Source organism: Acanthopagrus latus, chromosome 2 (genome assembly GCF_904848185.1).
Source record: "Acanthopagrus latus isolate v.2019 chromosome 2, fAcaLat1.1, whole genome shotgun sequence".
In the NCBI taxonomy this organism is placed as follows: Eukaryota; Metazoa; Chordata; class Actinopteri; order Spariformes; family Sparidae; genus Acanthopagrus; species Acanthopagrus latus.
The window spans coordinates 9,602,934-9,627,142 of record NC_051040.1 but is presented as its reverse complement, the minus strand read 5'-3'; the positions used below and the strand labels follow the sequence as shown (position 1 = coordinate 9,627,142).

The following is a 24,209-nucleotide window of genomic DNA, read 5'->3' as shown; positions in this document are numbered from 1 at the left end:
TCTCAGAATGAGACATTCATTCGCTGCGAGTTGTGCAACATCTTTCCTTGCAATTAGACCAAATTAATGGGTGCATGTAATTGTGATTTCAACATGTGAAACAAATCTATTGTAGGTCAAGCCGTCTCCTTGTTTTTAATAAAAACAGGTATGAACAGGTTATGCACCCATCTCTCACCCCTTATAGTCAACCCAGGGCTCAATGTGGGAAACAATAATTAATGCTGCAGCCGTGCAAAAACTTCCACACCTCAGTAGCAAGACGGAACCTTGCCAGTGTGTGTTCCACCTTCTCAGCACGTGACTGATGAACAACTCGATTATAATCATCTCGATTCACGCTAGGACACTTACCCCCATCGTCTGATAATTAAGCTGATTTAGTCGCACTTGAAAACACATGACGTGTGAGGGGAGTGATCTGAACAACACGTCTAAATAAGTTTGTTTAATTTGAGCATAGAGAACTTTGAGTGTACAAGATCAGTGAGATTACATAGTGTCTCAGTGTAGTTTAGTACAATTGCTAAAACATGTACAGCAGGAGTTAAATAAATAAGTACAGTGTAGTGGAGGTTAATACAGCCAGATAGAGTGTTCGGTTCAGTCCAGGGACTTGTATTAAAATTTATTTAATAGTGGCTTTTAGATAATCTGTCTGCTGGCCTTTATTCCCACCAGGTGTCCATTCTCCGTACACGTACTCTCTGCTTATAGTGGTATTCTTTCAGGTGCTTTTTCAAAGCATTTGGAATGGGAAGCATGTTGATGCCATCATAGGTGGTGCAGCTGCTGATGGCTGCTCTGCAAATGTGTTGCAGAGAAAACGGTTGTGTGCGGTGAATGGGATTGGACAGCAGGGGCTCGAAGAACATGCAAGAGTTGGGGTCCTTGTAGTGTTCTAGTAGTCCCGTAACAGTGGGCGCGTGGAAGACACTGGGGTCGTGCACGTCAAAGCTGAAGTTGTGGTTCCACTGTTCAATGCGCGCGTGTAGCGAGCGGCCGTAGCGGCGGAAGCTCACAGAGAAGAGGTAGTCCTCCTGGGCAGAGTCACGCAGGAGGAAAGTGCCTTCGGGCTTCCCCTCCAGCAGCGTCTCTGCCTCGTAGCGGTCCATGACCCCCCAGTAGCACGGAAGGTTGGTGATCTGCAGCAGGTCTGGGACTAAACAGTGAATGTAATCGATCTGAGTGTGAATGCGGTAGCCGTCGTGAGAGTTTTGATGCTCAGTCTGAGGAAGTACAGCCCGAGAGGGCATGCTGGTCGCTGTCACCTCTGGGTCAACCAGAGGATCGGGAATAGTATCACAAGCGAGGACGGAGGCAGAGGCAGAGACAGAGGCTGAGACGGAGGCTGAAGCTGAGGCGGAGGCAGACGCGGAGGCGGAGGCTGAGGCTGAGGCTGAGGCCACCACCTCATCCAGGGTGTCCAAACAGCTCTGTAGTAGGAGCTGGTGCTGCTGCTGTCTTTGGAGAAGAATCTGTTGTTGCTGATGTACTGAGGCTCTGTCAGCCCCGGATAACTCATTCATACCATGAGCCAGTTTAGGGCCGTGCTTGTAAAGAGGGTTAATTTGGGCCGTCACCTCAAACGTGTGGATCTCCGCATTGGGTGGAGGCTCAACACCTTGTTCGATGCTGATGCGCCTGCGCTCTCGCAACCTGTCGTCTACGTCCTCCACCACAGTGGCCATGGCTGAAGATGGGGGACTGCACACTACTGCAGAATCAATCATGGGTGGCTGGTTAATGGGCGCCGTGTGCTGTTTAATGAGATACCACTTCTGAGCCAGCTCGGACCCTACAGGGAAAGGGCAGTCATCCAACATCAACTCACTGAGATGGATTTTGCGCCTTGAGGAGGCACAAGCAGATGACGATGATGAAAGAGCCTGGGGAGTTGGTGCTGGTGCTGCTGTGGTGAGTGTTTTTATTGGGAAACACTGCCCCATTGCATCTTGGATTTTTTGCCGGAGAGTGCGGCTGCCGCTTGAGCTTCTGCCCTCACCTTCACTGGGTGCAGATAACTCTGTAGCAGAGCCAAGTGTTCCCAGTCCTGGTCTGGCTGTTACCCGTTCTTGTCCTAGTAATGAGGCAGCTACTTCCAAACCCTGCCATCTCCAACTCTCCTTCAGAGGCGAGGGGGAAGACTGGTCCCTGTTCTCTAGGTCACTCAACAGCTCACCATACTCAAAGCCGTCACTGACCGGCCTCTCGACTGCTGGTTCGTGGGAAGCGAGGCATTTTTTCTTCCCCTTTCCACCCTTCCGCCCACTGCCTGCATCTCGTCTCTCCTCCGATCGGCTCTGTCTCACCTTGGGACGAGCCCCTCTCTCTCGATCTTTCCCTCGGTTCCCTGACTCCTTTGGTAATGACATGATGGATTACGCGTGAAACAACAACAGTAGCACCACTTCAGGGAGTTGCTGAGGGATGACTTGTAACTGCAGCTAGCTTTTAGCAAGAAGTCTTCCATCCACATCGCTTATTCACAACGTCAACATCATTGTTCATTCATCGCGGCCACCGAGAGGTTAAACAACCTGCAAGACAAAATGAGAGTGCTGCTTAAATCCTGTTATAACCCTTCGTGATAACATTACCCAGGTGCTAGTTTACTGGATACACTAATAGTGGGTGTCACAATCTGCTAAAATATGGATTTCTCTAATCCAAACCTTTGTTCAACTCTGTGGATGAGTCACAATACTTTTAATAATTAACCAGGCCTTTATTATGAGGAAGTCTTCTCCACTCAAAACACACATAGGCCCTTACCTCAGTTCTATTCCAATTTAAAATTTGTGTTGATGTTTCATGTTTCAATGGACTATCTCTCTTATTTTAGTAACACCATGATAATACCGCAACAGCAAAAAAAAAACTAAAATACTGTGATAATGATAAATTAAAGGTCACATCACCCGCCATGAGCACACACCTACGCAAACCAGCAGATTAGTTCTGCTCTGAATTCGTGCCTTCATCATGATCATAACATTCAATTTGTTTTAGAGCAGTGTTGATTTAAGAGCTCCGACTGGTGATTGTTCTCATTATCATATAATCGGTCGTCTATTTTCTTGATTAATGCATTAATCTTTTCAAGCCCATAATGTAATCAAAAATGCCTGAAAAATATCCGGTTTAAAATTACTAGACAATAAGGGGGGTGGACAAAGTAAAGATTCACATTTGAAAAGCTGGGCCCATTTCGTGTTCTGTCATTTTTGCTTATAAATAGCTGGAAATTCATGATGTGCTTCCCTTATTGTTTTATTGTTTCAGCTATAGTTGATTACACTTGAAAGTCATTTTCTAAGCTGTTTTTTTGTTTTTCATGTGTGTGATATTAAACTTGGGAGGCACTTCTAATGTTCTGAAGATACTTTGCGTATCTACAAGATGATAAGAACTCATCTAGGTGAGGAAACTTTTTCTTAATTTAACCTCTATTAAGAGACTAAAGGAAGCAAACAACAGGGCCAGAACAGGCCCAACTTCCAGTCTGATTAATCACTTCACTGGGTTGCTTCGGTGGCCTCTGGCTCTGGGAGAAAGCTGCCATGTGTGCTGAGAAAAGTTCTGCAGGCCTGCATGTTAACTCATCCAAACTTTTAGCGAATTTCTTACTCGAGTTCATTCTAAGTCATTGTGACTCAATAACGTTGCATCTCGACTGTGCTCAGACAACACATCTGGTGAACTGTCTGGATTAGCTAACCACAGATAATGTTTACCAAAGAAAAGAGAAACGGGTTATCTTAAACCATCCACTTCTTCTGAAAGTAACATTAGCTAGCTATAATGCTCCTCGCACAGATTCCCTATGATCCAGAGCATCTTTTAACTTGACACAAGTTATGTTACATCCATGATTTTATGACTCGTGTGAGCCAGTGACAAACTCGTCAAGACCTACTACACAACAGTTAGCGTTACCCAGCTAGTTAGCTAGCAGTTTTGACAGCGGTTAAAAAAAGTAAGTTGACAGAGAACTTTACGCATCTCATCAGCTGAAGTTTTCTCCATTTTAACCCAGTTCTTATGTCGACCCGAAATCATCTGCTCGTTTTGAAAAAGATCAAGAATGCTCACTCTCAGAGATTAGGCTCTCTTTTCTCAAATCACGTCAACCATTATCGAGGAAAAGTGGATGGTGTAACAGAAGAACTTTCTCCCACTAACGATACAGTTTAAGCTAACGTTAGCTCGCGTTTAATTTAAGCAAGATGGCAAATTCATAACGTAAGTCGACCTTCTATGGTGAAAAATATCAAGCGATACCGTTAACGTTAGCTAGCGAGCTAAAATCGTTAGCAAGCAGCTGTTTCTGGTCGGGAGGCTAACTTAGCAGCGCGGCTAGCTAGCTGTATGCTAACTTGTATACTCTTTACTGTTAGAGGAAAGGTTAAGTTGTATACATGACAGCTGATATCTATATTTCTCCGTAACACGTACCTAAGCAGTTGTTATGCAGTTTCTCGACGAAAGGGCTCCTATTTCTTCTTACACAAACTAATGACGCTAACAAAAAGGCGGCTAGCTCGTATTAGCTTGGATAATGAAGCTGAGACCGCGCAACCCGGAAGTAAAAAGTAATTGGGAGTAATTTCTTCGGTATCAGCGCAACAGAAGAGGATGTGTGCAACCCGACAGCTGAGGGCAATAAAACAGTGGTTGTTTTATTGCTGCTCAAATGCGCATCCAGCGTGTGACAGAGTAAACAGAGACACACACACACACAAAACACAAGTAAAGTTGCAAAAGAACTGAACCTCTTTATTTGGACTGTCAATGATCCGACGGATGCTGCACTTCAGACCATTCACACATATGAGTGACAGTAAAAAAGTAGAGAGTAAGCATGGGATGCAAAAGGTTCATAAAATATTAGAAAAATGTCTGGGGAGTCATCAGAATTAAATATAAATTGTACAAGACAAATGAACGCAATGTAGCCTACAGCCGGCTGCACTGATTCAATAATTAAGCCTGGCAGGGACATTTTCATGACCTGGGGACCACTTGGTAGAAGTCTCCTATGACACAGGCTCTGTACCTCCTAGTGGATGAATCGGTATGTGAAAAACACACAAGGCTGAACTCATGAAGTGCATTTCCCCCAACCCATTTCATGCATCACTGGAATGTAAACATGGAGTAAACATATTCCTTGGCCTTTTATTAGTGTTCAGTTTACTCATAATCACATCATCTGTGGCTCAGATAAGCATCGTCACCCCCTGCTGCATCTTCACCGTGCACAGACACTCGCAGAAATCCGCTGCACTGTACCTCTGTGTCTATTTGCAGCTATACATAGGCTGTTCAAAGCTACAGAGGCTATGAAAAGGATAATCTGAGCCATTTTTTGTAACATAACACAATTGATATACAGTATAGTGAGTAGTTAAAAATAAGACAGCCGAGTCTTAAAGTTGTCAGCATTGTTAACTCACAGGAGTCCTTTTTTGCGGGCATGAGTGTGAGATGCTTTTAGTAAGTCAGATCTATCCAAGAGCCTGCTCTGAAGAAATCCATGACTAGAATACTACTCAAGACCATTAAATCAATGTATTGAGGATGCTGGAGCTGTGCATTTCAGGCACCACATGAAGAGTTTATCAGGACATGACAGCTAACAGTTCAATCACAAAGGCCAGGAAAAGCTATTCTCGCTCGCCACTGCATGACCAGAAAAAGCAGGCGTTACATGCCTCATAAAGTCATCACTTGAAAAAATTCTACTGAGACTCATACGGAGTCCATGGATTAGAGGGGTAGAAGGCTTTTTGTTTTTCAGGCTCTACCCAGCCAGCTCATGTGCGAGAAGGCGTCAGTTCTTTAATGTGTTACATAGTGAGACAATGGTGTATTCATGACATCACATAACATGAATTGGGCATTATCCCACAGAGATGTAAACAGTGACATTTAGGCGATATAAACATACAACATTAGTTGCAAGATTTTCTGCTCTGTAGCTGTTGGTGACTCTGGGCACCATCAACCATCATGTCCTCTCTATCTACAACAGTGCTGTATTAGTGTGGCAAAACATGCGATTATAGAAAATAAGCATAAGTTATCAATATCAAGGGAGAGTAAAAAATACAATTGGAAAAGATAATCTGCAAATAACCATCTTTACTAGACAGACCTCCTATGGCTCTGCTGAAATAAAATGTGAATGGTTATCCCTGCCTTATGATGCAACCAAAAGTGATCCAAAAGTTAAGACCATATTACACATACATGCACCTCCGCTCTGCCACATTCAAAGACAGAGGCTGTATAAGACAGTTTTTTTGATTCAACACTGATACCACATGATAATGTTAGGGTTCTGAGACTGAAACACATTGAGACACAAACAGAAAATATGGACATCGTCAAGCACCTTGAAAAGAATGATTCATCAAATCATCACGTTGGCCGTTTGAGGAAGAGGGCACTGCGAGGGTGAGGCGGCTGCGCTGCCAAGCGTTTATTACGAGATCAAGCTTCATTTTCCAGAGCCAATCATGAGGGGGGGCCAGAGGGTTGAGATGGGTTTCATTTAGTTTTCTCACCCAGAATTAGAGTGTAAATTGAAAACACTCTACCCTCAATTCAATATCAAATCAGCTCTCGCAGAGTACAAACCTCACCAGCCCTTATTCACCCCCTTTGGGGATTCCTCGGCACAAAATGAGATTCATCATCATTCATGAAGTAGGGCATAAAATAACAGACAAATTGCAGCTGGCATAAATTCTTCAAACTGCTGTTGTTTGTTAAAAAATTATACCATTCTGTTGCATTTCACTACAAATATCCTTCTCAAATTAACAATCGCACAACCCTTCTCTTTGGCTTTGTAGACGTTTAGAGGAGGACAGTCACTTTAACTTGGATTATGTGATCTGGGGGAAACACAACCGAGACAAACGGTGTGCAAACGGTTGAATTACACGCTTTCCCTCAATCCTTTTGCTCCTCCCTTTGCCACAAAAACACGTTCTTTAGAAAGGATAAAAGCAATCAAGGAAAGCTGCTAAAGTTTCGGCTGACACGAGCCCTTACAAGCACTGCTTACAGAACAATGAGAGTGGCTAGGAAGTGTATTGTATCTGTATTTCAACACCTGTCTTCAAGTCAAACCTCAGTGAATGTATTCTAGGGCCAATTACACTTAAGAGATAATTTAGTAAAAAGTGCCTTACTTCTGGCTGGGAATTTTCTGAATCTACACTTTATGTGGTGCGGGGGCTGTCAGTGTGTTCTGGAAGGAAGCCTTGCTCCAAGGCAGGAGGAAAAAGAAGAGTAACTCAGGGCAGAGCCCCTTTAAGACAGCACCAATCCACCGTTTTTCTCTCAGACCACGGCAAACTGAGCCTCTGCACGTCATGTCACAGTCCTGCAGGTGACATGGAACAGTTTGCTTTGTTTTCCTCTGTCCTGCAATATAATATTCATCTGTATTCCATTTTTAATAAACTTAGTTGTATATAATAAAGTACAAAAATATTAGAGAACATATACACAGTTTTTTTTTTTGTCATTTTGTAGTGACTGCTTTGCCTGGTTTCTTAAGCATACGTATATCTTTGTGCTGGGTGATGAGGAACTTAACAGGCCTCGACTGAAGTGTATTTTTCCTTTCTTCTTTTCATATTGTTGATGTCCGGTCTGTTCCATCTGAGGAGGAGATTGAAGATAAATATGTTTCAAGACATTTTACAACCATAATATATAGTGCACCACTCACATTTCATCCTTAAGTCACCTTAGAAGAGAGTTTTACTCCTTTTCCTTCTCTCCCCAAGGGCAGATAAAGTTATTGATGCCTTTTTAAAATGTGTCCATGAATTTTGACATTCATTGCGGTGCCTTTCGTGTATTTTTATGGTGTGCCATCCATTGAACTTATTGAGCATATTTTATCTTTATTACATATATTTCTGGATAAGTAGGAGCTCCTTTCACAAGTTGGGAGAATATACCCCACTGCAGAATGGAAAGTAGATACAATATTTTAACAATTACATTGGAACTCCTCTTTGTTGACTGTACATGTAAATAAAATTGTACAGGACACTTTCAGATTGTACCCACAGACACAAATAGACAACAGTAACCTTTTCTGTCTCTTAGAGGAGGGAAAATAGAGTTCATTCCTTGAATTCCATGTAACACAAAAACAATTCATTTAGCAGGGATGCCTTTCTACTTCAGCTACAGAATACTCAATGAACAGTAAACTAATACAGAGCTTAAAAGCCTTAAAGGGACAGTTCACCCCCAAATCAAAAAAGCATATCTTGTACCATATCACCACACTGAATAAAGTGTGCATCTACCCAAGCTTGTGACAGCGCGGGATGTAAACTTTAATAGCGTCCTGCTGAGCTGTAATGTTAGCTTGCTTTGTTAGCTCAGTTAGCTAGCTTCTCGTCCATGAGTAGATGCACACTTCCCTGTATGTGGGGACAACATCACACATAGATCTGTGGATTATTTCGAGTAACTGGGTCAAGATTTCTGGAAAGAGATGTTGCTGTAGAGTTTTCACAAATGCAGCTTTTGGCGCTCTGAGTAACGAGCTCCATTATATGTGACAAATGGCCAATATCTCCAACATCCTGTGGTTATCCAATCTAGCCTAATCTAACAACCCTACATTTAAGAGAAAATAGAAGTCCCTTCAAATTTACTTGACATGATGATGCTGGTGCACCACACCACGACATATAGGCATGTTTGCATCTAACTCTGTCCGCTAGAGCAACCTGACAGTGACTTCACTGACGGAATTCGTTGTTTTTAACAAATGTATTTTAATACACAAATATTAATGAAAAATGACGACTTTTATCGTCAAGTTGTGTGTGAACAAATTAGTATGTACTGTTGTCCCTGATGGATACAAAGCTTACATCCTCGCTCACTTTGCAGCGTTATAATTAGGTGTTGTCTGGTTGGTGGTTGTGTGAGGTTTGCCAGGCAGTGGCTTGTTTATTCCCAGGCTGCTAAGGACACTTACCCCCTAAGGCATGCTCTGTCATACTGAGGCACAGTGACTCCAGCGTGGGGTTGATCTCCAGGTCAGCACCTGGAACTTGGCATTCTGAGGAAATGAGTAAAAACAGTGTCAGTCCACAGGAGGATTAAGGTTTATATCCCTGTCAGGATTTCCATTTTTAATAACACAAACAACTCTGTATTATTGTCTATTTCTTTACATAAAATGACAATGGCTTTGGTAATGTGCAGCATATCTGCACATTAGCAAACAATCTTCCCTTTCTGGGTGCTGTGCTGTTCACACGTCCTTAAAATAAATGTGCCATATAGGATCAGGCTGAAGTCAGAGTGCAAAAAAAAGGTGCAGTGTGACAGGAAGCTATATGATGTAAATGTAGTTTAACATACAACTGGGTGAGAGAATTTTCACTGAGGTGAGGTGAGACATCACGTCTGCAATCCTCTATGGCTAACATGTCCATTTGGGTTCTCATCTTATATTTCACTTGCTTATAAACCTGAATGTGATCACAGGTGAATAATTTAATTGGTGTGTACACAAACCCATCGTCGGTTAAACATTGCTAAATCTGGCTGAACTGTAAAAGCCAGAAGTTGCACTAAATGAAGAGTTGCTTTGGAAACAAAAGAGATCATGTTAGTTGAGACAAATTCCCATCACTTATATGGAGGCCAGCGATGACCACTTGGGTCTTTAATTTGACCCTTGACTGATTTTCATACTTAACTATAATACTGTGCAGTGATGAGCTAGTCAGCTTTAAATTAGATCATTTGGAGTACCCAGAAGAATACACAGCCGGACTACGATGAAATAATTGTGTTCTTCAATAAATAAAGAGACAAAACAAATCTTTTAGTAGAACAAAAAGGCAGAAAATGACTAGAGATCATCCGAGTGAACTCCTTTGAGTATTTATCTTATATTTTACAGTTTTATAGTCTACTCTCTGAGTGCATGCATGTGAATGCATTCCTTTGTTTACTATGATCTCTAAGAAATCTTTATGAGATCATTTGTAGTGAAGGTTTATGATAAACTGACTAAACTTCACATTACAATAAACTCTTCAAAAGAATAAGCAAGAGGTGTCTTTATTACCGAGTGGCTGGGGCGCCACATGTCACACCCTCCTCTCTGTCTGCTTTTACACTGCCCAACTCAATAGTCAAAAAATTCAAAAAGAATATCTTAAAATACAAAATAAACAAACACCTAGATGACATTGTGTTCATGGCATGTCATGTGGGTGCAAGACATGTCAGTTCTACTAACCGCAGTACTGTTTACAGAAAAAGGTGCTATGAACAACACATCATCCGATCAGTCCTGAGGTCAGAATATTACCTTGTTTTTCCCTACTGTTATTTTTCACTGCATAAAGGATGCATATTTGAACAGTACGGCACGAACTGAACAAGCTAGACAGTTCAGTGATCACACGCTGTAATCACAGGAAACATTGCTTTGGTCTTCTAAAGGTCTCCTGGTTGAAACAAAAATCTATTATTTTTACATTTGGGTCTTTTCTAATACATGCTGTATTTCCACTCATCTGCAGTGGGCGATGGTTACTATTGTATTATTCATGTTTTAGGTTTTTTATATAATTCAGAACATAACAACAGCACAAAGCAGATAGAGCCTCAAACTGTAAACATAGAAATTGTACGGTCTCTGGGTTCATACATCTGTTTAAGTTAGGAAGATTTGGCTTTAACACAGAATAGTCTGTTAAGGAAATGTCTTATGACGACTCTGTTGAGTAATGACAGAACCATTACAGATGAATTTGCAATGCTCATGTGTGGCATCTGGCACAAGCAACAAGGCAACCAAAAGGTTATGTATACCGTATGAGGTGACAGATTGTTTACTGCAACATACTGCGTCGCTGTCTTGTTATTTTGTCCTTGGCGCAGAGGGAGAGCAGCTCTCTGTTTTGGCATCTGGCCAAACAGCCAAAATTGTGTGGCTCGTGTTGCTCACAAAGCCCATTAACAGACTAAAATCTGCCAGGTCCAAATCATCTCTATTCCAGTAACCATTTCATTTTCGAAAATCACCTGACTTTAAAAATGAAATGACTTTTAGATAAGGAAGGTGTAGGTGACACTAGTGTTGTAAAATGTAAACAGGAGATTAAATGAGGCAAGACATGCAAGTGTAATTACACAGTGGCAAAGAATGCATCGAATTAAAAGTTAAACAAGGACAGGGAGAAACTGTGGGTGAGGGCATACACACATGTTAATGAACGATAAAAGCGGTTTGACCTCATACAGTACCTTGCTGCTGGAACATGAGCATGGTTTGTGGGGAAGTGTGGACAGGGAGTGAGTGGGTCCGCTGCACAGAGCTGCGACTCTGACTTGGCATGCTGTTACTGCCCCCAGGGTTGGCAAACCACAGGTTCTATAGAGGGAAACACAAATTCTCATTACGTGAATGCCACTCATTCTGGGAAGCTGGGTGGTTTGCTTATCTTTAAGCAAGTCATTTAATAGAAAGTCTTCAAGCCATGATGACGATCAATTCATATCAAAATGCCCCTAACGCCTTTCTTGTCTACTGTCTTGTGTGTGCTGATTAGAACTGCCAAAGTTGCCAGATTTTTTCACTTCTTTTCCTTTCAGAACAAATGTTTACTAAAGTGTATTGTGACTCATGGGGTCGTGACGTGGAATAACGTGCAGACATAGCTAATGGAGATACTGAAGACAAACTTGTGCTGAAAATTCTTCACGTTAAAAATATGGTTAAATTATCCTACATTATTACTTCAAATTATCCTGTGGGTAGTATTAAAGGACAGAAATGGTATAGTGTATAGTATAATGTTCATAATCATGTTTTCATTGGTGTCTAATCACCATGTTTATAGTAAACACAGTAAACACTGGCTCTTGGGAGAGCCTTTCGCAGTTAAATTCTTAATCTGGAACCTCCCCACTAGATGCCACAAAATCCTACACTCTGACCCTTTAAGATGTGTACTCAGTAATTTAGCAAAATTTTCCTTTGACTCAAATCATCGAAATGAAAAAACATCCCCTGACTGTCAAATATGGTCTATCCACAATTTAATTCCAGCTACGCCTGTCAAAAACCAGCTCATCCAATCACAGGAATACTGACTTGTCTACCCTGGCCTGCCAGTGCAGGACTAGCCAGTGTGTGGCGTGGAGATGCTCCCCCGATCCCGCTGGGACTCAGAAGACCCATGCGCCCGGCTGGGAGTCCACGGGGGGTCATCTGGAACTGCCTCTGTCCCCGCCGCGCTACGCCTCCACTCACAGAGCCTGCTGTGGGGAGGGAGTTGGACCCATAGGTCCAGCTGGGGTAAAAAAAATAAATAAATAAACAAAAAGGAACATCAGAAATCAATGTGAGTTAAGAGAAGTGCATGCACAACTGCTGAAGCTACTTCATACCAGTGTCCATTTCATTAACTAAAACTATTCGAAAAATGTTCATCAACAACCTTATCCCATGACTAAGATCAGACGAGGACAAGCTAAAAATAGATCTTTCACAATAAAAACTATGACGAAATGTATGTTTTGTTTTCAAGGAGGACAGGACCAAAATGTGAGTGATGGGCTGTCGGACATTTAAAATATATGATACTTTCCCCAAAGTGTGCATCTAGTTTGTCACTATTCCTAATCCTAAACAGAGATCTGTGTCGGAGCCTGTCCTGTGCAGGGGGCGGGGTGGTTTCTCACTGTCTGTCCTTCACCTCAGACGTGCTGGCACAGACAGAGACACAGACATCCTGCTCTAAGTGGCAATGACAGTTTTTCTCTTCCGTTTGCCTGTCTCCTCAGGTATATTATGCTCGCAGGAGCCCACACAGAGTTAATTAAATCATATAAATGGGTTGACAGCCGTTAGTTACCATTAGCCAGCTGAATGTTTAGCTATGCAGTCACAAGATTCATGAACACAAGGGTTTTTTTGGACATTTTTTGGGACTTTTGGCTTTTATTGACAGAACAGCTAATGACATGACAGGAAACAGGTTGAGAGAGTAGGAGAGTGACACGCAGCAAAGAGCCCCAGGCCCGGACTCAACCCCGGGACCGCTGCAGGGAGGACAAAGCCTCTGTACATGGGACACCCACTCTACCAACTGAGCTAAACGGCATCCCACATATCGGAATGGTTATTAACTCATGTATGTATGTATGTATGTATGTATGTATGTATGTATGTATGTATGTATATATATATATATATATATATATATATATATATATATATATATATATATATACATACATACACACACACACACACACACACACACACATATATAAAAATATATATATACTGTTGGCAATGTATTTTTAATGTTGTTGTTGAGAGTAATGATTTAATCAACATTTCTTTAATCAAAACATTATAGTCACTAATAGTAAATTGTTAACCATGGCTGTTAAGGGATGTATTGTGGCTGTAACATTTATAACTAGCCTAAAACATTTAATAACAACATTTTGACAGAGTGCGCTGACTAAAAGTTGATTCAACATGTAATGACTTTACTTTCGCTAAAACTGGACTCAAATGTTTTGAGATGTCGTCGACTAAAACTATGAAGGATAAAAATGACTAAAATGTGACTCAAAATAATAAGCATTTTCATTTAAAGACTAAGACTAAATCTAAATGAGCTGCCAAAATTAACACGGCTTCTAATGAAATGATAATTATTATTTAAATGAGCAAAAGAGAGAAAACGAGAGAAGGGAAGGGTAAAAGAAAGTAAAAAATTAGGCAGCAGTGGCGAGTGCAGCGACAAAGTAACATTCAGCTAGTGTGACATCTTCACCGCTGAAGAGGCAGATCAAAGGTAAGAGAGGGCTTGCAGAGACTCACCCTTTCTGTCGGTACACAGGCATGTCCAGCATAGCTTTCCGAGGGAACAAGCGGAGCAGTTTGAGGACCTGCTGCTTCCAGGACACCAGCCTTTTCTTGTGTGTTTCTGAGAAAGCCTGACACATAGAAAGCGACAGCCAGAGAAGAAAGGCTTCATATTTTCAAAGAGCATTAACCTGGCTTTCAGCAGATGCTTCTGGAATGTGTAATTTATTTTTAAAAGGAAAAGACAGGTTTTAGTCTTTACTTCAAGACAAAAACCTCTGACGGTTAGATGATGTAAGTTGAACTGTATGGTAGTTTCATTATTCAATATTTATGGTGGTATTTGTTTTGTGCTATAAGACTACCATTAGGTGTGTTTAGAACAATGCACAAATGCATGTATACAAATCACATATTACGTTCACCAAATGAAAAAACTCTCTCCTTAAGGTCTCACCTCATGTGTTAGACACTTCTCAATGAGCTGAAGGTAACAGCTGATATTCTCCTCATCTGGCCTTGACACCAGCAGCTGGGTGCACACTGACAAAAAGAAAAAAAGCAACAGTTAATAAATGTATGTCCAAGGACATTTGGAATGCTGAGGAAGCAATGGTAGTAGAAGTGTCTATGTTTTTTTGCAAAAAAAAAAACCAACCACCTACAATTAACATAAACATCATTCTCATTCTCACCTTTACCCATGACACGGGTGAACTGTCCTGCAATGTCGCCGTCTGAGATGGGTGTAGCTGGGGAGTCTCCATCACAAGGAGGTGGGTTGTGGGACTGGAAGCCCTCTGAGGCCGGCTCTTTGTCTGCTCCTGTTTTTGTGGCATCTGAAGTGGGGGTGGCTGTGTCCAGGGAGGTGGCTGTGTCTGGGGCGGTCTGCACTAAACTGGGTGGGCTGTAGGCCTTGATGGGTGTTATGATGATCTGTTGCAGCTCCTGGAGGGCGTTACGCAGGTTTCCGCCTTCCAAAATATCCTGCCATTAGATGACAACATCAGTGTCACATGCTGTATAAACTATTTCAATACAGGCTTACATTTTAAGCATCGCATTTTTTTACCATTAAGAGTGAAATCTAAGCAAGACAAAACACCATTTTTAGCACAAGAACATCATCATCCCACTTGAATTACCTTTTCTAGAGACTTGAGCACACTCTGTCTCTCTCGCAGTTTCTGGATACTCAAGGCGATCTTGTGCCGTGCTCCTTTGGTGACATTCTAAAAAGGAGACACAGAAAGTAAGAAGAAGTCTGGAGAAGCTGGCTACTTGTGGGAACACAGGGCAATTTTACACACTTACTAAATAACAAACCTAATCACCATTTGTTTCATTAAAGCCAAGGGGCAGAGGCTAAATCGCACCATTTGTATGTGTGACTGCCTCAATATAACTGTGGGGTGCGTTGCTTAATTTCATGCCTCATTGAGAGTTGATGTATCATCAGGTTTTGAGGACAGTAATGTTCACAATTGATAAGGAGGGTGGAATAATCAAAGCAAGGCCCTAGTGTATGTATAAGGGAGGCTTAGAAACCTGCGACTCCAAGTGCTGCTCTGTGAGAATCATCATCTCCTCGTAGGTCATCTGAGAGAAAAGCGATGCATATTTATGAAGGCGGAGACTCTTCAACCATGCGGGAACATCTGAAACAAACACACACAGAGGGACAAAAAAAATTATGTTAGATTTCGGCTGTTGGCTGTGCACGGCTTTTGCCAGCGCCCTTGGCTCAGTTCAGTAATGAACTCTGACCTTTCATGCCACTGCCATCCTCCTGGAACGTGTTGCGACTGGAGCCCTGGTCTTCTGTCTGCTCACTGCCTGAGGAGGCCACGCTGCTCTGGGGGGAGAGTGGTGCGTGATCTGTTGTAATGTAGTTCTGCCGGCCCCCTGCATCATCCTGGCTAATCCACTCAGAACCACAAGCCTGGGGACTGGAAGGAATAACTGACATGGACTTCTTCAGAGGGCTGGGCTGCATCTGCCCACCCAGACCTGGCAAAGGAAACAATTTATACATGAGGGACAATAATATATATTGATAATATTGCAGATATGTCTATAATGGTCTCATATGATCTCACCAAACTATTTCCTCTTAATGACAAACATGTACCTGTGTTATTGCTGTTGATGGGAGATGACATCCCACCTGGAAAAGGCATGTGTCCATTCTGGCCTGCTGGAGATGTGCTGGATGAAGGAGACTTTTCGTGCCAGGCAAGGCCGGGGTCCAGAGCCTCAGCAGAGCTGGGCCATTCATCTGAGCCCTGGCGTGGGTGGTAGGGGCTAGACGGGGCCCTGGGTGCATAGCCACTAGATAGGTGCTCCTCCAGGTGGTTTAGCCACATGGCCAGGGAATTGCGGTCATCCACCGTGGTGGCAGGGTGGATGAGAGCATATGATAGCAGCTGTCTGCTTTCTTCCACAAAGAGGCTGCTCTCAATAGTGTGGCTCAACACCTTCTGAAGCAGCTTCATGTACTCACATTTAGCTTCACTGTTGCGTGGCTGCAGCAGAGGCAGATGGGACAGCAGCAAGGACACAACCTTCTCCTTTGGCTCTTGATGCCACTGGCTGACAATTGCTTATGACAAAGGGAGAACAGAATTTCGCCAGTGACTCATCTTTTATTACTGGCTTAATACATGCCTTCAATTTTAAGAAGAGATTGAACAAGTAGTGATTAATAATCAGAGAGAATAAACAAAACAGCCAAAAAAAACTCTCTACCTGCATTGTTGGCCTCAGCTTCTAAGATGTGGATCTCTGTGCAGTCTGCCAGCCAGTGTTCAAGGCAGATGTGTAAGAAGCGAGCTTGGGTGCGGGACACCCTCTTCAGGAGGGACAACAGTGCCACCGTCTGTTCACACTCATTCCAGCCCTTGAACCAATCTGTGAGGATACCTACCTGGTCTCGGAACATCATGGCGTGTCTCCTCGGTAAGGAGAACAGGAATGTGTGGATGGGGAGGGTACTGTAAAGACTGCTCTCTCAGACACAGACAGGATCAGTCTCACCCCGCACAGCGGGGTCGTATTTGCAACAGTCCTGGGATCCCCTCAGACTGGACCGAGGGGCCCTCACATGGTTCAGGTGCTGACAGATCTGCCAACAGGGATGCTGTGTGGATTACTGGGAAGATGTCTATTGATGTGAGGCTGAAAGTGTGTGTCAATTGTAGTTGGTAATGACACAAATAGGAAAAGCTCTTTTTCACTCTGGCATGTTCAGGATCACATCATCTGTGGCCTATCAAATCGAAAGAGGAAAAATCTTAGATGATTTGTTTTCAAAATGACACAAACACAAACATGAAGGCTGACAGACTTTGACAATGTAATTTTTCTTCTCCAAAGTAGCAAAACAAGCAGAGCCCGACCAATACTGGATTTTTGGGGCTGATGCTGATAATGAAAATTCTTACATCAATATATTGGCTGAGATTTTTTCATATATATGGTTAATCAAACACTTGGGACAAAGATATGTAAAAGAAACTAGCTATAACACAGTAAACAATAAACCTTATCAGCAGACAGCAAAAAACAAGAATCATGATATTCATGGTGCAGACGGATCACTAGCATCAGCCAGGGGAAAACTGAATTTACAGTGAAGTTCCTTCCAATAACGTAAGAGAATATGTCACATGCAAGACAAACACACGACTTCAGCTTTTATGATATGCTTATAATAGCAGTGATAAGGAATATGATATTAAATTGGAGTTCCAGAACTTCTCCATAGCTACAACACATAACTACAACACACATAACACTAGAAAAGACTTCTGTCCAAAGACTAATGGCTGTCATCAGTATCCTGTATTAACACACACATAATCAGTCAACGGCAAGGACAATGTTACATGCCAAAACAACTAACTACCACACTGGTACCACTTGTAATAAATTAATAAGGGTCAACCAATATGTTTTGGTTTTTTTCAGAGCCCAAATTGATGCAGATTCTAAGTAATCAACGAGATCGATAAAACGATAATTGGAACCAATATACATTTACAGGACAAACACAGATCTTGTCTCAATATGGAGAATAACCAATGATTAAATGTAACCAACTACTGTTAACTATTTCACTGGTTAATTTTTCATTACTTTTCTTCAGTATTTTCATTTTTTACTACTTAATACTTTCACTCCACTTAATTTATTTGATAACTTTAGCTACTAGGTACTTTGCAATTAGGGATTATTCAGTGCTCATTGCCTATTACTTGTGCCATTTGCTAGTGTTGTGGACATAGAAAGGTTGCTGCAACAGAGCCAAAGCACTGTGTTTTAAAATGTATTCATTTCATCAGCAGACAGACACACAAAACAGCTATACATATAACCGGAAAAATCCTGATAATCAGCCCCAATAATCAGTGAGACCCCTACAAATGGATTTTGATTAAAGCAAATGAGAGTGTCTGGCTATGAGCTCTGGTCAGCAGACAGTTGTTGTGAAACAGCTGAAACAGGCTAGCATTACACCAAGCAGTAGGAGAGTTCGCCTTGTTCAGCGTTGTGACACTCCAAGGAGACTACCAGGCACAGTACTTACATTTCATGTCAGAAGTATCACATCAAGATGTTTCAATACCTGCTTCTAACAACCAAAGATTACACAAAAAAGGATCACACTAAAGCAGGCCCAATCACAGGATGCTCTTGTCAGTATTAAGCCGCCCAGCCTGTTAATATGGTTCGTTTGTGGCGTAAACGCTTTGTTGAACAAAATAACAACAGAGACAGCAGTAAAAAGCATTTGTATTATGACTGTCTCGTCATGGTGTCAGAATTAATCCATCCATACTAATGTAATACTAAGGTTTTGGCCAGTAGATGTCACCATTTTTGATCGAAACAAATGCTTCGAAACAGTGAACCATTTTCAACACTATTGCTTCATAGTGATTCAGAGCTTCAGAAAGCTTCGTTTCCCCATCACTGGCTTTGCCGGCCTAGTCACTGAAGAAACATTAAGAATTCGTATTGTTTTTCTTTAACGCTGTTGCTGCCCCCTTTCTCCGTTTGGTGCTACAATCTTAGCGGTGCAAACAAGGAGGTTAAAACGCAGTTTTACTCGACAGCAGGTTGTAGCTAACGCTAGTTGACTAGACAAAGTTATGCGAGTTAAGATTTACAATAAAACAAACTCAATGGGTTTATTGTTTACCTTTGTCAGTTGTCACTGGTTAGCGAGCTAGGCTAAAGTGCTAATGCATAGCTAGCTCGACGGGAGGGTAGGGATTGCTAGCAAAAATGCTAGCGATAGCTTTTAGCTAGCAAGTTTTGCTAATAGATGCAATAACGTTAGCTTAGCTGAAAGAAGCGTAGATTTCGGTCCCATACGAGGTATTCCTTAATGATATTCCTTCACAGCGGTACGCTCCCGTGGTTTCAAACAAACCATGTTAAAGAATGTATGTACAAAATGTTTATTGCAATGCAGAAAATAAAGAGAGTACGCCTGGAGAAATCTACTTCGATTTTGAGTTGACGTAAGACGTGCGTGTTACGTCATACGTCTGGCCGGCACGTAGTGTTTTGTGTCCGCCCACAGTCTGGTCGCTAAAAAGGCTCCCTCCCTGAAAGGTAAACAAGTCATCTGTGATAACAGACACGCAGACGCGTCTGACATTTTTATGAAATATGTCTTGATATAAAGCGTTTCATATCAGGAAAAAATGTATGAAAGAATAGTTAGTTGTTTTTAGATATAAACAATTAATCAGTCAATAACATGTCTGAAATCCTATAATTCCCACAGCCAAAGAGCATGTCCTCAAATGAAATTCATTTGATTAATAATGATGTAAAGCATCTAGTCCTCACCTTTAAACAGCTCGAACACCTGGCTTATTTGTCTTATAAAGGCTAGGAGCCCTGGACTGCCAACTCTACAATTAATTGCAGACTACTTGAGCTTACACCCACCCCTAATAAATATGAATTATTTACATTTATGTCAATTAATTTTCAGATGATAGTGTTATTCATTAAATGGCTGTTTCTGCAGCAGAGTGAACAGCCAAGACTTTATTATTTATGGTATAATGGACGAGTGAACAAGGGAGTCACTTCCAGCATAGCCCAATTTTAGAAGATCGTGCATACAGAGGATGTTGTTGAGTGTTAATCAATACTAAACAGCAGAAGGAAAAACTGCTGCAGTACGTAGTTTAAGTGGACTGAAAGCATAAAGCATAATGTCTTCTGGCCACAATCAGCCCGTGAATCAGGTGTTTGCTTTCAGCTTTTAGTAGCAAAACACACCACAGCACTCACTGTAGTAAATGACAAAGGACCTGCCTGACATCTCACTGATTGAGGTGTTAGAACTTGCCTAAAGTGTCCACCAGCAGAAACTAGTGTACCAACCGCTCCTTATGTAATGGTATGTAAGGTATTTACCAGGAAGACAAAACTGCGCCCCCCCCCCAGTTGACTTTTCCAGGCTCAGTACCACCACCTGGAGGAACATCTATCTGTCATTCAGGTTGAAGCATGCAGGGAAGTGATCCAAAATCCAACACGTAGCTCATACCTGCAACAATCAAACATATTCATCTTTTCAATCTTCATCACACGATCCACTTTAATAATTTGAATCTACACACCTACATTTCATTGCATGTGTTCCTACACTTTTATTTTTTTCTTTTCAGCGTCATTCTCTTGTGGTATTGTTAGTTTTTAAAAGTTCAGAGGACCTTTTTTCAAGCTCTTTGAGTTTCTGTTTGAAGTCCATGTTTGGTAATGGGAAATGAAAGTAACCCTGATCACACCAGACAACATGCTGTAAAACTGTTCTTCCTTTTACTTCAAACAGTATGGATGCATCAAAGTTGAACACAACCTATTCTGACATAGTGAGAATCATTGGTTTTGTATGCATATATTTTCCTTTGATCCGTTACGTATGCACTCAGTGATGGTAGGACTGAAGAATCGTTATTATATGTTAGAAACAGGAAGCAGAACTTATACATGCTCTGGCTGTGTTCCTGCCCTCCCCTTGCCATCTTAAGGATCCTGACAGTCTGAGCCTAGCTGTCAGGCAGGTTTCAACACGGGCGTTTCACCCTGAAGACAGAGAGACCGAAAAAGATCCTTTGAGAATGGTAGGTGAAACTGATGCAATTGCTTGAAATATTATTGCTTTTCCGTTGAAATCTTCTAGATACGATGACCTGTCATTCACAGCGCATTTGTGTAAATATATTTTTTGCTCTGCCATTGCGACATAAATCAACCATCCCCCACGCTCTTTCACACAGGAAACTGCTTTCTTGCATGTTGCAGCGAAAAACATTTCCTGCCCTCAATATGTCAGAATAGTGTCATGAATGTTTAATGCATCCATGCAAGGTGGATAGAGACCTCCACATCTGAACAGATCGTGCAGACGTCTCAAACTCCTTTTCTTTGTGTCTATTTCTGGCCCATAGACCAATCCACATAACTTTTATCAGAAGCACAGGATCACCAGGAGAGATTTTACTATTTCTTGGTTGACACAATTTAAGTGTTTTTGTTTGTTTGTTTGTTTGTTTGTAAATGCCATTTTGCAGTCGAGCTCTCTGGTTGTGTGTGAGGTGGAAGAAAGCCTGATTGCTAAGCTGAAACAGTTTAGATTTCGAAAAGAGACCACCAATGCTGCCATAGTGAGTAAGTATTCCCCGCGAATGATGTTTGTTTCTTGCATGTCTTCACTCCGACACAGTTGTAACTTCATCAACACAAATTCAAATCCTGTACAAATATCATCAACAAACATGAAATGGGAACAAAAAAGCCTAAGTAATCATGATATTTCTCAGTGAAAATAGACCAGAAGAAACAACTTGTTATCCTTGAGGAGGAATATGAGGCAAGTTTATTTATTTGTTTTTTATTGTTTATTTTTGGATCATTCGTCATCACAAGTCACTCAAATTCAACTTTTCTTTCAGGACATTTCAATGGATACATTGCGAGAGGAACTTCCAGAGCGGCAACCCAGATATCCTGACTGAATAACAAAATACAGAAATCCTTAATATATTATTTAAATTCTCTGTTGGTCTGTGATCTGTGAACAAAGCTGGACTTCCTTGACAGTAGAGCACATTCGTTGTCTACAGCTACAAATATGTCCATGATGATGGGAGGGTTTCTTACCCTCTGTGTTTCATATACTCCAGTCCAAATGGTAAGTAGCTATAGTATCTTAAATCAAAAGTATAATTTCTCATTAAACATCAAAAGTCCACTGTGTAGGATTTATGGGGATATGCAATTTGATATTGGTAATGTTTTCATTAGCGTATGAAACTTATATTACTTTACGATACAATGCGATACGATACTATCAGACATGGCACGATATAAAATGATACGATAAAAACAATACGATATGAAACGATAGGATAGGATAGCATAGCATATACTTTATTGTTCCCAAAACGAAATTTGTCTTGGACTGAAATGCTGTGCACACATAGCTGCCTTTACAGTAGTGATATGACAGAGAGTCGGTCCTGTTTCAAGAGGAAACCGGGATTCCACAGTGGCCAAGAACGGACAGGCAAACACAGACTGTAGAGAATTTCTTTCGCATTTTAAGCAGCCACTTCACATAAAGGTGAGATTATGTTATCAGTTGACTGCAATCTGTTACCTCACCCCTAGCTGCCACTAAATCCTACACACTGGACCTTTAAAATCTAATACAGGAATGAGGTTGTTGATGTATGACTGTTCAAATTATAGAACTTCTTGCAAGAAATGTCTATTTCCTTTTAACAGGATGTAAAACAGAACAGCAGATGATGTACGCCGGCAGCAAAAATGAACTGGTCAAGACTGCAGAGCTCACAAAGGTAAATATCTCACAATTCTAATCAATAGATGTCGAGAAATGATGAATGTTATTTAATTAATACAAGCAATCCAGGCCATTCAAAAAAGAAAATAACAAAATTTGAGGAAGGAAATGTTAGAAAGTTTATTTTTGGCTAAATCATTAAAAACAGCCAACATGTTTCAACTAACAGGTCTTCATCAGGGCTCCAATCAACACCATATGTGACGCAGTGAAATAACATGAGATGAGATGACACAAAAGGTGTAAATGCTTACAACATGTTTTTTTTTGTTTGTTTGTTTTAAAAAGAAGTCATTTGTCAAGTGTTGTAAGCATCTAAACACTTTGTGTTACTTCATCTCTTGTTATTTCATTGTTTCATAACTTTAATGTATTTGTTTCATCTAGTATGTCAGTAACTGGGTCATGTGGATGCCTCCTATTGGCTGTGGCTACTGTGAAGGTGGGGCCACATAGTTATGTTTTTTCTGAAGCACAGACCTACTGGTTGAAACATGTTGGTCTTTTTTATTATTGCACTTTTAATGATTTGAGCCACTACAATAAAGCCTTTTTGATATTTTCCTTTTCGAGTGGCAGGATTGCCTTTTCTCCTGTCTTCCACAAGCACCTGGCGCCATTTTAGCCTATACTATTTTAAACAGAGCAACCAGTTGTCTTTCATCATCACCAATCATGTTTTTTACAACGAAAAAAAAAACACATTTATAAAAATGTATACATATTTTAGTTTAAAGGTGTGTGAAAAATGAGTATGTATGAATTAATCTCTCTGACCATGTTTAAAGGGGCATTACTCAATTTTATAGACGAAATGTAAACTTTAATTTGTACAATATTAATGAGGTAAAGATAGAAACTGAGAAAAATGTTTCTTTTCCATGACTGAATTAACAAGCTTCCCTCAGAGAAGGTGGCAGGACCTGACACATATAAACAAAGTATAACAGTCTTAAATTGTGTCATTTCAGGTCAGTTATTTATTCAGAGAATTCAGTCATGAAAACAAAGAGATTTTTAGTTCTTTAGGCATGAAGAAAAGTGCACCTTTAAGGTTTCATGTCATGTTGATCAGTTTTTAAGTGTGACTTTCTCTGTTTTACCCTTTTGAGGTCTTTGAAACAAGAAACACTGAGGAATTGACAGAGGAATGGCTGAAGAAAAAGCTGGGTTTTTTCCGCTAAATATGCATCTCCCATCCCCTCAATATCATCAGTCCTTACCTTTGTGAATCAGAGTCAGATTTTCATTGTCCAATGGTTGTGCATGTTACTGCTGTTAAATGATTTACTGTTTGAAATCCATCACTTCAGATATAATGATCCCATATTAGTGCGCTGTAACTGTATAAATCAAACATTAAATCATTTTTAAAAAGGGAGCACAGATTGTCCTGTACTTCTTGGGATAACTATA

The 24,209-nt window shown here is 41.1% G+C and overlaps 3 protein-coding genes across 4 annotated transcripts; 1 reads left to right on the top strand and 2 right to left on the bottom strand.

Moving 5' to 3' along the window:
* Nucleotides 1-433: 433 nt before the first annotated feature.
* socs9 (suppressor of cytokine signaling 9) lies at nucleotides 434-4,617 on the bottom strand. 2 transcript variants are annotated; one of them, XM_037078224.1, is made up of 2 exons: nucleotides 4,459-4,617; nucleotides 434-2,540 (listed from the first exon to the last, which is right to left on the bottom strand). In XM_037078224.1, exon 2 carries the CDS (start codon nucleotides 2,373-2,375, stop codon nucleotides 669-671), a length of 1,707 nt encoding a protein of 568 aa, XP_036934119.1. In that variant the 5' UTR covers nucleotides 2,376-2,540; nucleotides 4,459-4,617; the 3' UTR covers nucleotides 434-668. The 2 variants fall into 2 exon arrangements, with proteins under 2 accessions (XP_036934119.1, XP_036934127.1); XM_037078232.1 differs by lacking the exon at nucleotides 4,459-4,617 and adding an exon at nucleotides 4,096-4,245.
* A 141-nt stretch (nucleotides 4,618-4,758) lies between these two features.
* Nucleotides 4,759-19,453, bottom strand: LOC119008133 (protein Smaug homolog 2). Its single transcript, XM_037078209.1, has 13 exons — nucleotides 19,101-19,453; nucleotides 16,646-17,165; nucleotides 16,029-16,499; nucleotides 15,665-15,907; nucleotides 15,446-15,555; nucleotides 15,043-15,129; nucleotides 14,593-14,884; nucleotides 14,355-14,440; nucleotides 13,913-14,028; nucleotides 12,167-12,365; nucleotides 11,317-11,443; nucleotides 9,026-9,109; nucleotides 4,759-7,680 (listed from the first exon to the last, which is right to left on the bottom strand). Exons 2-13 carry the CDS (start codon nucleotides 16,839-16,841, stop codon nucleotides 7,652-7,654), a joined length of 2,040 nt encoding a protein of 679 aa, XP_036934104.1. The 5' UTR covers nucleotides 16,842-17,165; nucleotides 19,101-19,453; the 3' UTR covers nucleotides 4,759-7,651.
* A 1,289-nt stretch (nucleotides 19,454-20,742) lies between these two features.
* Nucleotides 20,743-24,174, top strand: gmfg (glia maturation factor, gamma). Its single transcript, XM_037078266.1, has 8 exons — nucleotides 20,743-20,796; nucleotides 20,893-21,048; nucleotides 21,499-21,595; nucleotides 21,748-21,797; nucleotides 21,880-21,929; nucleotides 22,036-22,118; nucleotides 22,715-22,788; nucleotides 23,906-24,174. The coding sequence occupies exons 1-8, from the start codon at nucleotides 20,758-20,760 to the stop codon at nucleotides 23,975-23,977; spliced, it is 621 nt and encodes a 206-aa protein (XP_036934161.1). The 5' UTR covers nucleotides 20,743-20,757; the 3' UTR covers nucleotides 23,978-24,174.
* Nucleotides 24,175-24,209: the final 35 nt, after the last annotated feature.

Bases quoted from the DNA above. Each gene is read 5' to 3' on its own strand.
- socs9 (XM_037078224.1), bottom strand. From the start codon at position 2,375: ATGTCATTACCAAAGGAGTCAGGGAACCGAGGGAAAGATCGAGAGAGA.
- LOC119008133 (XM_037078209.1), bottom strand. From the start codon at position 16,841: ATGATGTTCCGAGACCAGGTAGGTATCCTCACAGATTGGTTCAAGGGC. The intron at 15,908-16,028 runs GTACATGTTTGT...TTCCTTTGCCAG, and splicing joins CATCAACAGCAATAACACAG to GTCTGGGTGGGCAGATGCAG. The intron at 14,441-14,592 runs GTGAGAATGAGA...TCTTTTTGTCAG, and splicing joins CACCCGTGTCATGGGTAAAG to TGTGCACCCAGCTGCTGGTG.
- gmfg (XM_037078266.1), top strand. From the start codon at position 20,758: ATGGATGCATCAAAGTTGAACACAACCTATTCTGACATA. The intron at 21,049-21,498 runs GTAGGTGAAACT...GCCATTTTGCAG, and splicing joins AAAAAGATCCTTTGAGAATG to TCGAGCTCTCTGGTTGTGTG. The intron at 21,930-22,035 runs ATATCCTGACTG...ACAGTAGAGCAC, and splicing joins CTTCCAGAGCGGCAACCCAG to ATTCGTTGTCTACAGCTACA.